General features: G+C 32.1%; 1 protein-coding gene across 2 annotated transcripts in view; it reads left to right on the forward strand.

Annotated features, from left to right (window-relative positions):
• The first annotated feature begins 3,815 nt into the window (after positions 1-3,815).
• The window catches only part of LOC128550300 (gamma-aminobutyric acid type B receptor subunit 2-like), a 154,598-nt gene continuing 140,531 nt past the window's right edge, over positions 3,816-17,882 (forward strand). For both annotated transcript variants that reach the window (XM_053529102.1, XM_053529103.1), the window contains exon 1: positions 3,816-4,654. In XM_053529102.1, coding sequence (XP_053385077.1) covers positions 4,409-4,654 — 246 coding nt within the window. In that variant the 5' untranslated portion in view covers positions 3,816-4,408. The remainder of the gene's footprint in view (positions 4,655-17,882) is intronic.

The following is a 17,882-nucleotide window of genomic DNA, read 5'->3' on the forward strand; positions in this document are numbered from 1 at the left end:
TACAAACACATTTAGTTTGTCGTTAACGTCGCCGTAAATCGTCACGTTAGCTTCCGGTTGGGCATGCGCACATGCAAATATTAAGATAACCTACCTCCTTAAGATAGTTTTCTACATGTCCCATCGTCGCAGGAATAAATAATCAGAAAGGAAAGGACGGTTACTAACTGTTAAAGGGATGAACACTCAAGTACAGTGGATCTCAAAATATAGTCATAACCTCTTCAATAAAACACTTTATCGCTTTAATAAATATCGGTCGGAAATTCCTATGCTCGAAAAATTTACGGAGTTTGTAAACTTTGTCTACATTTTTGTAAAATTAGTTTGCGTCAGATTGTGATACATCTTGTCGCAGAAGTGTCCTTATAATACTAATTCAAAGCAGTAGTTTAAAGCGGCATGCCTCCAGATCCGGTTCGACAACAAAAAAAATCAATATTTTTTTTAGATATCTTGAAATAAATGCTATATTTCTTAAGAAGGCTTTAAAACTTAATTACTGACAAACTTTATGTTACGGAAACACATCAGAATTTGCTGTTTTTACTCCTTTTTATGAAGAAAATCGAAAAGCGTTTGTCACGGTTTTACTCCAGTTAAACTGTCTCGATTATAAATATATATATTTCGAAGTCATTATTCACTACTTCAGCTATAGCGCTATTGGTTACGACGACGGGAAAATGTCTTTATTGCCGCGGCGGTCCGGGGTTCGAGTTCCGACGCGGTTATCTTTTTTTCTTGATTTGAAATTTTTAAAAAAATTTTAGAAACAAAAATTCATATTCTAATGTTCATAATATGACCAAAACTTCAATTTCTAGCCAAATCTGGAGGCATGCTGCTTTAAGGCTGAGGTAGCAGCGTGGAAGAGGCTTTTAGTTTTATCAATATGAGGAAGGCCAAAGTATCCAGTCTGACTACAGGCTCTAGCAAATGCTATAAAACGCAATATCATTATAAAATATAAATTGGTATCGAACAAATTGCGATTTTTACTGAATATGACATATATCATAGACGATATGTAGAATTTCAATACATTAATTTGGTATTATTTTTATGCCAGATTCGTGGCAACCATATCAAGGTTTTTAATGCCGACGAAACATTCAAAGGAAACTAAGTGTAAGCACCAAATCAAAGAAAATTATTTTAAATTTCTAATCCTTACAGGGTTTCTAGTAGTGATTATATTGCAAATCTTACCTTGGTGTCAGTATGTCAGAAAACGAGCTTGGAACACAAATGTCTTACTGAAACGAAACAAAGTAAGAGAGACAGAGAATTTGTCTTTGGGCCTAAGAGATTTCATGATGAAATCAGAAGTACAATTGAAGTTTCCCAAATGATAGAAGTTACTTTTATAAAGGTGACGTCTTAGACAAAGAATCCGTTTGAAAGATCCGTTTTATTATTTGTTGGTATCTGCAGTTGCTGAAATATAAATTACGAAAAAGAAAGAAATCAAACAATGTAACAAATAAAAATGTAAAAATACAAATATTTTCTTTCAAACGGACTCGATTGATATTTGGTGTACACTAAATATTTACATACTTTGAAATAAACAGAAGAACACCACATACGCACGCACGCAAACAAGCACGTACGCACACACGCACTCACGTGTACACATTGACAAATACATATATGTATAAAATGTAAGTAACAATTTTGAGGACTAAAAAGGAGAAAACGTCTTCGTTAGAAAAAAAACGTAATTGACTTTCCTGACGATTTTGTTTGCAGACATTATTGACGGCTGTCATTCTTTATGACACAATCTGATACAAATCTCTTCATTAGCATTCCTAGTTGCAGCCGACAGGAAGCAATAAACACATTACCAAACAATTTGTGGCAATCTTCAGTATTCGCATTGCCTCAAGCTCTCATATAAACTATGCTTTTAGAAACACGGCACGGAGACACTGAATCATAATTTTGCAAGCGTCTGGCAGATTATTTTATTCTAATGTACATGTACAAAGTATTTTAGTGTTGGTATTGTGTTTTTCTTGGACATTATGTATTTTATTCCGTGCGATTACGAATTCTCGTAGGGCTCTTTGGCATTCTTTGGACGTAAAGTAGCTCAACGCGCACCTTGCTTCCAGTAAAAATCCGGAAATGACGAAATCGCGTATGGAGAACACGTATATTGCCGATTGCAATTACTGGTCCATAACCTTAAAACAACACGTTGATTAAAGGATGGCAAAGTATATGCAATTGTCATAGGAAGAAAGGTTATTGTAACGCTCATGTATTTCATGAGTACGACATTTTTCACAGATATGTTATATTTATTGTTTTACTCTAACATTGCTACATATGTAATATACGACATCCAAACACAAATTTCAGTTTTAATTTCAAAACAATTATATTGGTTAAAATCATGCATTCTTATGATTGAGAAACATAATATACAAAATCAAGACTTAATGGTGTAGGTGTGGTGTTTATAACTTTGCATTTTACATTTGCTGACACACTAGTTTTGAAAAAAAGCCTTTGAAAATTCAGTACAATGAGTTTGTCAACGATGGCTGGTTTGAAACAAGAAAGGATTTGAATGTATCGTGAAAAGCATCAGATAATTTGATACGAGAGGTAATTCACATTAAGAGGAAACACAGTTCAGTGGTGCAGTGGTTCTGGATAGATGCATTGACTAGATGCCAGGTAGGTAATTATGACAGCTGTAGGCTCGGTGTGAGATAAGTTGTTCCATTCATTCCAGGTAGGCACTTTCGTCGACTACCTACGCTGAACAAGAAACTTTGCCTTCACCTTTTTAAAACTTAAAAACACTGACACCTTAAAGGTATCCTATTTCAGACATTAAAATTGTCAACAGCAAAAACGAACTAATATCCATGCAACAATAGATAGTACGCCTGTGTTTTTATTCCTGCACATTTGCCCAGCATAAGCCGTAACGAAATAATTTCTTGACTGTTCCATCAAATATCACTTAAATTTATGTATGAATAAATTTGTCTAATTTAGAAACACGATGTTCAATGATCGAAGAAAAGCAAATATACCAAATCCTCTATTTTCAACCATACATAATATTAAGAAAAATATTGTAAAGGCTACCATTTCTACGTATTTTTCTTTGCAATATCTTAGATTTTCTCAGCTTTATCTATTATTATGCATCTTCATCTACCCAAGCACGGCTTTTTACTTTTCATGAGCATACATCTCCAATATTTTTTTAACTCCTTAATGCTCTTCTTCAAAATGACATTAACACTATCGGCAGAATAACTGTTATATTTTTAACGTGTTGTTATGTTGTCAGTCTGTTAGAATTTTCATTGCGCTATCACACTATACCATATATGGAAAGTTACTGGAATTCATTTCGTTTCATCCTGTAGTTGTGTTCAGTAAAGGGTTTATGTTGACAAAATTCCTAAACAATTGATAAATTTCTAATAATTTATTTTCCTTGTTCAAGTGTTTAAATAGAAACGCTTTTGAGATTTATGTGACAAGAAATAGTCATTGCAATTAAAAGTTTAAAACTCTATTACTTGTCAATTGTATTTTGATGAATAAAACAATTTTTTTCGCTAGTAATGATCCAGAATATACATGTATTATGTTATTATAATGTTTACGCCGATAGTAAAAGCCATGTCAAATGTAAAGAAACACACTCCAGGAAAGTTGTAAAATAGACAGAAAACATGCAGTCTCTATTCATTCTCTTGAAGCAAACATAAAACAGAGCTGTGAACAAAACTGACAACAGCGACAAAAGTCATTCATAACGCGTCGAGTGTGGGACACGATTGGATTATTTATCGCAGAGCATTCGTTTGAGATACCGGAGTAAGGAAAACAATATTTATGGTGATTTTGCATAACGTTGGATAAAAGTAAATTCAAACGTGTTAGATATAAATGTGTAAGATAGGGAAATGTAAAAAAAATGTAGAAAATACAGGAGGTAAAACTGCGATTAAATGAAGTCGGATTAAGTCAAGATAAGGAGCATTTACACTGAAATATACACATGGATTTAAAAAGAAATAAAAAACGCCATTGTGTCATCTATACTTTATTGATAAAATGACAACAAAATTCCAGAATATTCAGAATCTATCTTAAAGTTATATAACAATTTAAACCGTCTTCTTCATTTCAGTGGAAATAATTCCCACAGTTTGTTTTCATTTTAAAAAGAACCGATGGTTTTACAGTAAAATTGAAATACGCGTTTTTTAAAAGAAATTTTGCATATTATAATTTTCAATCTTTTAGAGTTAATCTAGAATTTCAAAGTACTATGATACTATAGCTGTTGCGACGTGCTTTTTTTAAAAAAAAAATTGATTCCACACATGTTTGCTTTTCCTGGTAAAAATTATTGAAATCAACGATGATTGTGAAACAAACTGTTGCAAGGTGGTTTTGTATTCTGCATTACATATTTAGTGTTTGTGAGAGCGTAGACAACGAAAAAGGTCGGATTGTTATCGCTGGATTATTTCCATTGACGGATGTACCCGAAGGAGTAATTGGACGTGGAGTTAAACCTGCCGTAGATTTAGCTGTCAAAATGATTAGTGACAGTACTGATCTTTTACCTGATCACAATCTTCAAATTCTTCATAGCAATACAAAGGTAAATAAAAATACGTTGATAAACTTTGGTAAAACATTAATGCACATATAGAGGAAAGTGATCGTTGATACGTGTACAATGAAATATAGCTAATTGTTTAAAATGATATAAATAAATCTCAAACCGAGTCTTTGTCGTTTACAATTCTAAATTTCCTAATATTTAACATTGATTTATTAGCAGCGAAATGTTTACTGTTGCCCATATAACAATTGATCTAGTACTTTAACTTATATATAAAATGTTTCTCCCCACTATTACCAATTGCAACATATTTGGGAAACAAGGTAAAATCACACGAAACAGAAAGTGAAAAGCAGATAGCATTCAAATGCTAAATAAAGTTACATGAATATTCATTAGCAATGACCAGATCCATTATGTAAATTAATATTATCAAATCATTGTTTAATGGAATAGAGGATTATAGTCTATCAAATTCCTAGAGAGAATGCAAAAGTGAATATTTGTTCGAGTGTAATGTTAAATGATGATATATTTTCACGAGTGGCGTAGATACGAGTGCAAACGCAAGATGTAGTGTCAACCAGTGAACAATATTTTGATCCAACATGTAAAATAACAAATGTTCAAGTTGTTTCATGTTATACCTTAATTTCATTAAATTTATAGTTTTCTCTGTGAAAAAAAAACAACAATAAAAAATCAATATATATTTCACTTTGATAATCTGATATTTTAATGAAGAAAGTGTAATAAAATGTAAAACTCCGAGCTAATATTAAAGTCAAGTAAATTTTACCCAATTGATACGAATACAGGTTTGCACAGAATTTCGTCCCACTCGTACACTAACGAAAAAAAATCAGTTTCACGAAATACTCGACGTGTAGAATCGCTGTTATTTTCTAGCCCGAAGAAATTCGTATGTGAATGATTTTTATAAAGGATAATTAAACAAACTTTATTACATACATTTTAAGTTATCTTCGTTTACTTCTTAGAGCGATTTGAATAACTGTTACTTCTTTTATCATCTGTTTATTAACATATTCATGTTACCATGATTGTATCTGCGAAAACGTGTGTTTATGTACGCTTATGTTATATTACACACTCATTATTCCTTCAAGTTTCGGTCCTTAGAAATATGCAGTTAATAGTGTGGTTACATTTCACTTTGTCTTACCAATATGTCATTTACACGTGAAATGCATTTTTTACACTATCAAGTCAGTTTATTATTCATACAGAAAAAAAGACGCAATGCAATGAACTGTTGTCATGTGAAAGTGGAAGAAAAGAAAATAGCTGTTCCACATGGTACATGTATAGGTTCCGAAAAACAGTAACTGTTAGAATTGTAAAATGTTGATTGTTTGCTCTCATTACTTACATCAATGTACATCCATGTATCCTTAGTTGCCATTTGCCTTCAAAAGATCTTAGTCTAACAAAGTACAAGAGGTGGTCAATAAAAACGTATAGGATTATAGAACTTATACTTGACAAAACAATCCTTTATTTTAGAAATAAAACGAAACTGTTTCAGTTATCATTGTGCAACATAAAATGATTGGAATTGGTAGGACTTTGTTGAACTGGTATTTTTGATAGAAACTTTAAACTAACTAAAACGAATGAATTCTGTATTTAAGGTTCGTGCTAAAAATGAAAATACTTGAAAAAGGAGTATATAATTTCAGATATGATAAATATATGAAGTGAAAAGGACAGCGGGACCTTTTTTAATGTTTTTTACTACCTAATTTTAAAATATAAGTGAATAAAATTATTAATTTAATTAATGTTAAATATTCGTTCTTTACACCGTTAACGTGAAAACAGCTTGAAATGATGCATCAATGTCTGAAGAGTTTCAATTATGTGACATTGCTTTGTAAATAATTTGTATTTAACAATTAATTTGTATTTAACAATTCATTAAGTGTGTTTGCATTGCTTGGAGATATTTAGAGATAAAGATAAAAGACAACTATCCAGTAGAAATAGCTATGTTCAAAAAACATAACCTAATACCCTGTAGCAGTGAATGTATATATATGTAAATGATAATTCTAACACGATCCGATTCATTTTCCTATTAAACAAAGAAGGCTGGAGACAGTGATTTATTAAACAACAATTCACTGCTCTGACGTCACAACTATTACGTCATAGTGTCAAGCGGCGTAACGGCGCGCTGGAAAAGAACCCGATTGAAAACGGGCAAATATTTAATGCATGCCGACAAGGTGTACTTTAAAGTCCTTGATAACGTGTTAGAATCGAAATAATATATCTCATTTAGTGATTTGCTCTTGAATAAATCACTGTTTGTCGTTCAGATGCGTAGCATTATATCACTCGGGCTACGCCCTCGTGATATAATTCCTTCGCATCTGAACTCCAAGCAGTGATTTATTCCGCGACAAATCACCGATGAGATATATTATTTCTTAAATAAATACACTTTAAACATGTAATTATAGAATTCTATGAGAGACGACCTTTGAAGATGGCACCAGTTACTTGTATGCAAATTCTCACTATCTGTCCGCACCATGTTCTAAAAACACAGAATAAGTACATTGTAAAACAAAAGTAATCTCTGCCAGGTGAATTCCTAACATATAAAGTTTTAACAAAAAGGCACAATATACAAAACACAAAAAATGCTGGTGTAGCAATACCGTATATAAAACATGAAATTTATTACTCATGTATTCAATGCCTTTGAGACAGAGCATCAAGAGGGACAACATTAACGACACGAAACAAACATGTCAGAGGACATCAAAGCAGGTCGGTCCCAAGTCTCCCATCTGTTCCATCAAACAAAATTATTGATAAACAGGTAGCATTCTACTGTAAAAGGGTTAAAGTGACTCAGAATAGCTTGGACGTTTTAACTTTCAATGGAACATTTCATATTCTTACTAATCTTACAGTCTAAATACAATGTAAAACAAAACATTCCATAACCAGGATTATTACGAAGTTTGTAAATAGTATCTTCAAGGAACGTCAGACACAGGAGTGTCTTTAGATTGCTATTAAATTCAAAACCAAATCCGAATTTCGATAATGAAATTTAGTTAAATATGTGTACGCGACTTACAATGTATGGTAACGGTATATTTGTTGAAGAAATTCTGGTGGTTGTTAGTTGGTTTAGCAAACTATACTTTATAATGATTTCTTAACTGAGAATGTTGAGACAACAACAAAAACGATCTTCTAGTTATTGGGGATTATTTCTTCTGACGGAAGATCCTTTGGGAGTGATAAGACACGCGGTAAAACCTGCAGTAGATTAAGCTGTAGACGTGATAAACAAGACGAACAATAATCTACGAGATTACAGTCTTCATAAACAACACTAAAGTAAATATAAGATATACCATTGTTAACCGTGGAAGAAATGTTAAATATTATGTAAGAACAAATAAACATTACATTCAAACAAAAATAATATATTCAGAAATAATAATAATAATAATAAAATCGTACACAAAAATTTATTCTCACTTCAGATTTGTATTTTACTATAATAGCTCGTACATTTTGTTTAAATTTCTGCCAATATAATTTTATCTAAGTACTAGACAGTGGTTATAATATATTCTTCTCAAAAGTCCTACTGTTCTATTAAACAATTTGTTTTGTTATTCGGCGAACGCCGTCTAAATTCGTTTTCGTTACATATGCCACGTGACTTCAGTTTGCAAATCAAACTACTTGATAACGCATTATAGATAATATATCAAAATGGAAGATTTATGCAACACTCTGCCTGATTGGACGAGTGTCAATTTCTTTCACTTTGTTGATTGTGCTACGCTGAGTGAAATGTAGACAAAGCGTTTATCCTAAACGACGCTGTTCACAGTTTTAAAGCTAACTTTGGCTCAGTATATTTAGCAAGAATATTGATATATCTCAAAATGATAAGTAAGTTTAATAAATATGATAAAAACCTGTTCAAATACCAACATATATCAAATTAAAGAAAGAGGTCTGCGTATCACATGAATAAGGGTGTGATAAGAGTCTTTTATGTAGAGAAGTGCTTTTTAAAAGGTTTTCCTTGTTACAATTGTCGTCTGTATATGAAAATGTTTCTTGCTTTTGTGACTTATTCAGATTGCATACTAAAATGAGTACTTGTTTGCTTTGATATATTTGTTATAAATTATTTAACTGATTTATTATATATGAGTATTTTTCTTTAGTATGGTATGCAAATATTGAACTCAGTTGAAATCTGTTTTATTATATATATGCTATATTATGACTGAATCTCATTACACTGAAATGAAGGTACGCTGCATACAGTTTATCTATGTGATATGACTACGGTCAAACTGTGCTTATGAAACAGAAATATTGAAATAATTACAAGTGTACGTTTTGCTTGACCTTCACTTTTTTATAGGTGTGACGTCATTGTCCAAAGATTCATGAATAGCGAATATGCATTTGTTAAAGCGGGATCAGTTGGCCTATTTTAGAAATAAATAAAAATAATAAATAAAAAAATCCTTTAATTGATTTTTTCTCATGTATTCTAATCAAACTTGATTTGTAGCATCTTTATTAGGCCCGCAGCCAAGTTTGTTCAGCTGGGACATTAGACCCCTTTTAGGGGCTGCTAGAGCTAAAACTAGAAATGCCTTTATACAGCGTCTCATGAACAGCTTGGTGGATCTTTGTCATACTTGGTCTGGAGCATCATTATAAGGTCCTCTTCCAAATTTATTTATATAGGAACTTGGACCCTGTTAGGAACCACTATAGCTAAAAGTAGATATGCCTTTCTTCGCATTAACCACTAAAATGTAATGGATTTTTATCAAACTCGATGTGTAACAATATCATATTTCTGTTTTGTTAAGTTTTCTTGTTAAGTTATTTCTGTTTTGTTAAGTTTCCTTTCCTTAAGTTTTGTTTTAACAAAATGGTTATTTGTTTTATACAGTCATTAACTCTTACCCTGCATTACAGCAACAATTTCTAACCAGTGCAAATCATTACTAACCTGCAACAACATGTCCGATACTGTTAAATTTTAGACTCTAAATTTTAAATTAATCTTTCCGGTGAAAACGGTACTGTACATATTCTGAATGATAGACAAATTTGATAATACGCTGAAGTAGAGTAAGGGTTCATGTTGCTTCCAACAATTCCAGAAATAAAGTATAGAACGTATTTCAATATTGCATGCTTACTGTTACCATCTTTTAGGCACCAAAGGCTCAAAGTGAGCTTTTGTGATTGTTTGGTGTCCGTCGTGTGTCCCTCCACAATTTCTAAACACAGTCTTCTTCAGAACTACTGTCCTCCTTTATACAAAACTTCACACATTACAAAAGATTTAAAATACAGGTTTCTGCCCATATTTAACTTGTGCTTCAGTTACATCAGGCGGACCATCTTTTTTAAAGATTTTTCTTGTTTTATTCTAGTGCACTTGATTTCAGATGTATTAACGCATGTACATTGAGAGAAGACAAAACCATTCTGCATTTTATGTGTCAATGCATATTATTTTAATTATTTCAGAAGCAAATATTTGCCTCACGAAATTCTAATGCGTGTTTCTTTTATATCGCTGATATAAGATGAAAATGATATTATAAGGTCACCTAACATAACAAAACTGAAAATGTTGCAGTCCCGGGTCTCGGTTTGATTGAGCTTGGTCATTTACGGCATTTCCATCCTCTAGCCCAGGTTTGAGTCACAAAATAATCGACCAGTTAAAGTAGATTTTGATCAAGTTATTTCCATAAAATAAAAAAGCACTGGTCAAAATCATGCTGGCATACAAGTAGGACTATTCGATATTTCCCACATTGAAAGGTTAGACAGATCAATTAATCAGATCCCTCTAGAGTATATGAAACAGATACTTGGAGTGGTAATGAAGTGATGAAACTTTCATTTGTGATAATGATACTAGGAGATACGTTCTACCGTTAATGGGATGAGAGTAATATGAACTAATCTAATGGTGTTGCGGTCCATATTCTTGTAAAGTCTCGTTTTTCAGTACTTGTTGAATGAAATTTTCTATTTAATAATGATAATTATATATTTAGCATATAAACCCTTTCATGGTATTAGACCCGTAATAGAGTACCTCCTTTTTGAAGAGTATTCAGTTCCTACCATAATCCTACTTTGACTGCAATTTCCAGGGGGGCGTAGGTTCAAGCCTCACTGGTAACCCTTATTTTCATTTTTTTCTAGTACGTTTTTACTTCTTTCAAGACTAATTATTGATTTACTGTACAAAAGTGGAAAACTTTCATTTTATAAGCGATTTCTTGCTGTTCAAAGTGAATTTACCTTTGAAACAGAAGGGGTAGAGTTAGACATCTTTAAAAATACCGAATTACATGCGGTAGAGGTTCTCTATTTTGCATTCACTCTTTAGATTACATATTGTGGAAGAAATGTAGGTAGGTTTTACTTCTGCCCCAAGGTTTTTTTTTTTTTTGAATGAAGTGAGCAAAATTTTAAACAGACCCGCAGGATTCGACCTTAATTGTTCAATGTTGGAGTTAGAATTCTGTCTCATTAAATCCGTTTACTTAAGGCACCCTAGGGAAAATTATATTGACAGTTTTATTTTGTGTTTACTAATTGTTTACCAATGGTTTGATGTTTCTTTTATCAAAATTAATGGTAAAATGAATTATCTGCGAACGTTTGGAAAGTGGCGATCACTTTGAAATTTGTCTCTACTTGAGGTTGAGGAAATATCATGAATTATACAATATTTACAAATAAACGGCACGGTAAAAGTTGTTTAAGAATTGCAACACAGTGCGAAACACGGTCAACTTTAAGAATATACCAAGCAAATGCCATTCTTTAAACATTACTATTAGGGGTCCAATACCTTAAGTTTGAAATCAAGAATTTTTTTCTATACCAGAACGATCTTGTATTTGTTTTTATAGATATGGAAACCTATAAATGACAGTTTTTGTCTGAATATCTTAATGCTGGTCCAATGCATGGCTGTATATAGCATACTCTCATTAATCATGAAACTTTAATCTAAAATATAGAAAAGTTTTGCATTCTTAAGTAAAATGTGTAATTTATCGTACAACTACTATGAAAAGTGCCTGTTATTATTTTTGATATCTAAATTAAGCCCATATTGATGGACTAGTTTTTAAATCTGTTCCTTCCAGAATGAATTTTATTAAAGATTCCAAGTTTGATGTTGCACGACTTTTTTTCTGAACGGATTCTGTAAATTCAGTTAGTAATTTCCTTATCTATGCCTGTTTTCCTTTTCATCGCACAGACAATAATACTTAATGACGTCATTGTGTTATGTTCATCCCGACATCACAGTGTTTACATGAATCGATTCTTGGAAAGGTTTATAACACACCTGACAGTGTACTTATTCTTGATGTACGCCTAATTTAAGGCATCTTTATTTTTTATTAAGCAGTAACAAAAGTGTTTGCGTTAGTTATAATTCTTACAGTGTACATGGAGCTTATTTTGTTGTTAGTTTTTTTTAAAAGAACATCAGAAAGCCAATAAACATTGTCGCAGCTGAATTCAATATTTCTGCCGTATTGTTCGTTCAGATGTTTCAGGAGCGGATGAATTTTCAAATCATATTAATGTATCTATTTTTTGCTTCCGTTTCAGAAGTCATTTTTTTACGAAATAAGAGTTGAGGACATACGTTGTTCCAGGCAGGTTACATGAGTTTCATGATAAATAGAATAACAGACAACTGTCTTTTGATATCAATGTTATCAGGCTCGGCAGATACGGGCGAAAGGGGTTCAATGAATCTCACGACTTCCGCCCTTATCAACCTCGATCTGAAATCAATCAATGTTATCAGGCTCAGCAGATAAGGGAAGAAGGGGTTCGGTGAACCTCACCCCTTCCGCCCATATCAACCTCGACCTGATTACATTGATATCAAAATGCAGAAAGTAGCCTGTTATTCTCTTCATATAAACATTTACAAAATCAGTGCTATACATTTATAAACAATTTTGTTTCTTTTAATGAAAATTGAAATTAAAATTACAAGGATAAGAAGAATAAGCAGTCATTTAAAAAAAATGTAACAGTTATTGTGTGGTGTTAGTTTTATTGCATTTTAATTCTACAAGGATGATTAGTGAGCTAGAGCTATGAAAAGGGATGGAATATGAGATCATAAATAATAGAAAGCATGATGCTTTGTGAAAGATTATTTTTGCCTTTAATCTTCTTTGATAAAAATCTAGAAAGCTTTAGTCTAAGGTTTCACTGTTTCTCATTGTCACGAAACGTGTTCTAAATAAAGGACAAAACAAACATGTAACGGAAATAAATGGTACATAGTATGTATTTTAACCACTGAAATGTTTGTGAGTTACATGACTTGTAGAGAAAACATATATAATCCAGTATCTGTTCACCAATAAGACATGTAAGAATTACATTCTGCCGTTTACCTTTTACGTCCATTTTCTCTGACTTTGGACATTACTTATGCAGTTTTAAACAAAATCCATATTTGTGGCTAAAATTTGTCATCAGCTTTCATTCGGTTTATTATTGATTTCAATATTATACGTTGTCGCTGTGCATGATCCGCGACAATAAGTTAATATCCGCTTTTACACACCCCAATAAGTCCTTCCGAAATAACAATTTGTTGGCAACATAGAACTTCACGTTATTTACGAATGACATTTGGATGATTTTCACATTTTCAAAAGCCTCAAAAGCCAAAACGTACATGGTCATTGGAGACATTATGCTTTGCCAACTTATAATTAAAAAGGATTAATTAAACATCACTTCATTTAAGTTGACTTTTAATCATAGCATGAATGTGAACACTGCTTAATTCATATCATAAGTTATTTTCTTTAATTGATGAACAATTACTAATTATTTCAAACTGTCTACATGATTATCAAGCTTATACAAGTCAAGTCAAGTCAAAATATTTATTGGCATAAACATATATACATGTTTTTCGCCAAAACTATCATTTGGCGGTTTGCTTAACAGAAGTAGATTGAAAAGCATGACAATTTTATACAATGTTATGCGTACTCTGAAAGAAGATTATTCATTAGATTCTAACCTTGGCTGGTTTATGCTTTGGTATGTCTAAATTGTAAATTTGTTGTTCTTTTATAGATAAGTTGTAATTTCCCTTTTCCTGGTGTTGTAATTCATTTTGTTTGATTTCCATACGAATTGCGTTTTATGAATCTGGCAGAAAAGTGTGACTTTGTAAGTCGAGTATTTAAACTTTGCCAAGCATACAGAAGCCACAAGTAGCATATATCTTTTGTTGCCAGAAATTTCATAGTCTCTTTATCTCTCCCTTGTCTCTTGTTTTCATTTCATTTTACTTTCGGCATGATTTTGGCATTAATATAAGAAATAAAGATGAAATTTGATTAAAACAATAAATTGAATGAATCACTTTTAAACTATGAAACCACTAGTTTCTTTTGAAAAAAAAAGTCGAATACGTGGTTAAATTTAATATTCCTAGAGTCTGGACAAACTTTACGACCGGATGGCTTTATTTGTCTTTTTGACCAAACTGCTTATTATACGCGCTTTCGCAGTCTGTCTGTCCTCCCTAATGCATCTGAACGCAAATTGATAAATATTTGGAAGTTAAGGTAACGACGGTCAAGCATAAGGAGCTTTCTTGTATACTTTTAATGATCTTTGAGTTAGACTAATATAGCCTCTAATTAAACACAGTGTATATAATACGACTTCGCAGTACATCAAAAAGCAAATATCACTTTAGCTGTTAAGTAAGATATTCTCATTACTATTGATACAGCGGCTATTAAGAACTAAACCCTTTAATACTCCAGTATTAAGTAGACATCAATGTCAGACACCGGAATCTGTTTTCTATCAAAACATATATCTCCATTATTATCTGAACTCCCGCAAGGCTCTTTATTGAACGTTCAAGGAAATGACATTCAAATATCGATAGATCAACTTTTGTGTATATTTACTTTGTGATTATTTTGTCAGTCGATAGAATTGTTTTAGGCACCATGATGCGTTAACTGAACAAATATAAGCGACAAGTTGGTTTGTTGTTTGGTTATAACTGGACTATCTGGACTACATGCTTGTAGGCAGCATTATGTTGACTAAATGAACAATTCTTGAAATTTATATAATCTCCGTAGTTAACAGAGAATGTTATTGTGGATTGTTGAACTGCTTGAAGTAACGGTTATTCTTTGCCACACTCTGAATACATCAGGAATTGTTTGTATGCACACCGAACTGGTGTTTCCGTAGATTTTACCCCCGTACCAGAGGATTCTCACGCTGTAAATGACAATTTGCGGTTCTTGCAGTGATGATATGTAAAATCTCTTAAGACAGAATCACGCGTAAATTTTTAACAGCAGTTCTTTAAATTATTTTCACAGGAAATTTCTGTGAAATTAAACAACGTTAGATACTTATTTGTCTAGAAGAAAATCTCCTCTCTAAAGCTGAAAATTCATCTCAACAGGTCTATAGACGACATTATATAATTACAGACATTTTATGTTGCAATAAATGAATCGATTTTATCTTCTACAAAGCCAACAGATTCTAAAAACGCCACCTAAGTAGCAGTAAATTTAAGTCTCCTGTGGTCGTGTTATTTGTTTATTACATAATTTGTCTTTCTTTGCTTCTAATGAAACAAACACTTGCGGATGGAAGCAGGAGAATAAAATGTTCCAAGACTAATACAATATTTAACACCTTACAATACTGCTAGAAAAGTAACATATTAGCAATTTAATTGCTTGTTCACAGCCTAGCTGAGCTTTGTAACTTTGTTAAAGTAAGGACGATGCCCTATTCGTCCGGGAGATGATTGAATTGACAATTCCAAGCCAGTAAAATAGGAATGATTCTATTCACGTGTATCGTAGTACAATGTTGTCGTTCGAACTTGTGGAAAAAGTTACTATGATCTGAAATGATAAAAGACCAAAGCGTTGGTAACATGTTATTAAGAAGATCAAATAACACATGAAGAGTGTCGAAGCAATTGATACTATCCAATAACTACTCAATTTGGTTTTTTACGAAAAAGTTAGAATCCTTGATATCTGGTTTGGAATTTCATGAATTTCTTATAGTAGCCGAATACTTCATTATAGTTCAATTGTATTACTGTGTAAAATCTTTTCTAAAGTACTGAAAACTTGTGTTTAAATCTGTAAAAGTCGCCTTGTTATTTGAGTCTGTACAAAGTATCCCTGCAATATACCATAGTATACAATGTGTCACAGTCTTGGACGGTTTTGAAAATGAATTTACAACATGAGACTTTATAGATATTTCATAACGGTTTAAAATTCAGTTGACAGAATTTTATGATAGAAACACAGTATCTAGGATCACTAAATATAAACCTTACAACATTTTGTGTTTTGTATCGCATTCATATTAAACACGCCGCTATTACGTTTCACGCTTTGAAGTTTAAAATATAACATACAAATAATGAAATTGTCGCACAAAAACCATATAAATCGGTCTAATAGAATATTTCTCAATGACAAGTATATATTTATGTAAAGAATTCTGTACAAATGTTTACAATTTTGCATCACAGATGTGAAATGAAGCTTTAAGGGAAAAATTAATATATATTACTGAACAAAAACTAATTCATTATGCTGAATATTGATTTTGAAAAAAAAAATACATGTGTATAGTTTTACTTTTAAATTTGTAGTTAAATAATAAGTTACAGGTAGGAGTGAAACCAACATGATTGAAAAACACCAGTTTCCATCGTTTAATTTTATTGTAAGTAATATTTGTAAACGCAGCCCTACACAGTCAGTCTCAGTCTCCAATCATATTAGAATTGCATTCCCCACTTCAGATATCTAAAACGGAATTAATCAAGTGAATAAAAGGAATTTTATTTGCTGGTGTCCCTTAGCGTTTCCTTTGATTCCATTGTATAAGAGTTATTTTACTGCTATCAGTGCATCACAGGGAGGAACATACTTCGTTTCTTTTTATGAACTGACTTGTCGTCAATGAAGCTTTCAAAGCGCGGATAATTAACATCTTGTTGAAACTTCTGGATAAAATTACCAGCATCATCACTTATGGTAGTGATGCATCTCATTTAATTCTGTGAATTTACACACTCATTTACTTTCAATGGATCTGACCGGTAGTAAAACTAGTAAATATGCATCATTAGCAAACAAAAGTTCACCATTGCAATAATGCACGTATAATTCTCTTTTAGGGCAACAACATATTTGTTATCAGAAAATTGCAGCAATAAATAGATGATAAGCGTTTCATGATATTAAATAAAATAACAGACAACTGTCTTTTGATATCAATGTTATCAGGCTCGGCATATATGGGCGGAAGGCGGTGAACCTCACCCCTTCCGCCCATATCAACCTCGACCTGATAACATTGATATCAAAAGACAGTAGCCTGTTATTCTCTATATAGAAACATTAACAACAAATCAGTGCCATACATTTATATAAGATTTGTTTCTTTTGATGAAAATTGAAATTAACATTACAAGGATAAGTAGGATAAGTATTTATTTAACAAAACCACCAAATGTAACATTTATTTTATGGAGTCATTTTTATTGCATTTAAATTCTGCAAGAATCAGATCTGAGAGCTGTGAAAAAAGATGGAATATGAGATCATAAATGACAGAAAACAACATGATGCTTTGTGAAAGATTATTTTGTACTTAAATCTTCTGTTGATATTTTATTCTTTGATAAAAATCCAGGTAGCTTTAGGCTATGGCTTCAGTGTTTCTCATTGTCACAAAACGTGTTCTGAACAAAGGACAAAACAAACATGCAACGGAAAAAAGTGGGACACAGCATGTATTTTAACCGCTGAAATGTTTATGAGTTACATGGTTTGTAGAGAAAAGACATATAATCCAGTATCTGTTTGCCAAAAAGATAGATGAGAATTATATTCTGCTGACTACCTTTCACGCCCAGTTTCTCTGAATTTGGACTTTACTTATGCAGTTTTAAACAAAATCAATATGCAGTGTTTTCTGAATACATGGTATCTGGACAAGGCAACAGTATGTGGTCACAGTAGGATATAACATAAATGCAATGTGTTGGTCGAGGAAATCGAAACACGGGACATTTTGTAAACTTACAAAGGTGCTTACATGGCAAACTGTAATCTTGCAATCATAATCT

The sequence above is a fragment of the Mercenaria mercenaria genome, chromosome 17 (assembly GCF_021730395.1).
Source record: "Mercenaria mercenaria strain notata chromosome 17, MADL_Memer_1, whole genome shotgun sequence".
Lineage (NCBI taxonomy): Eukaryota > Metazoa > Mollusca > Bivalvia > Venerida > Veneridae > Mercenaria > Mercenaria mercenaria.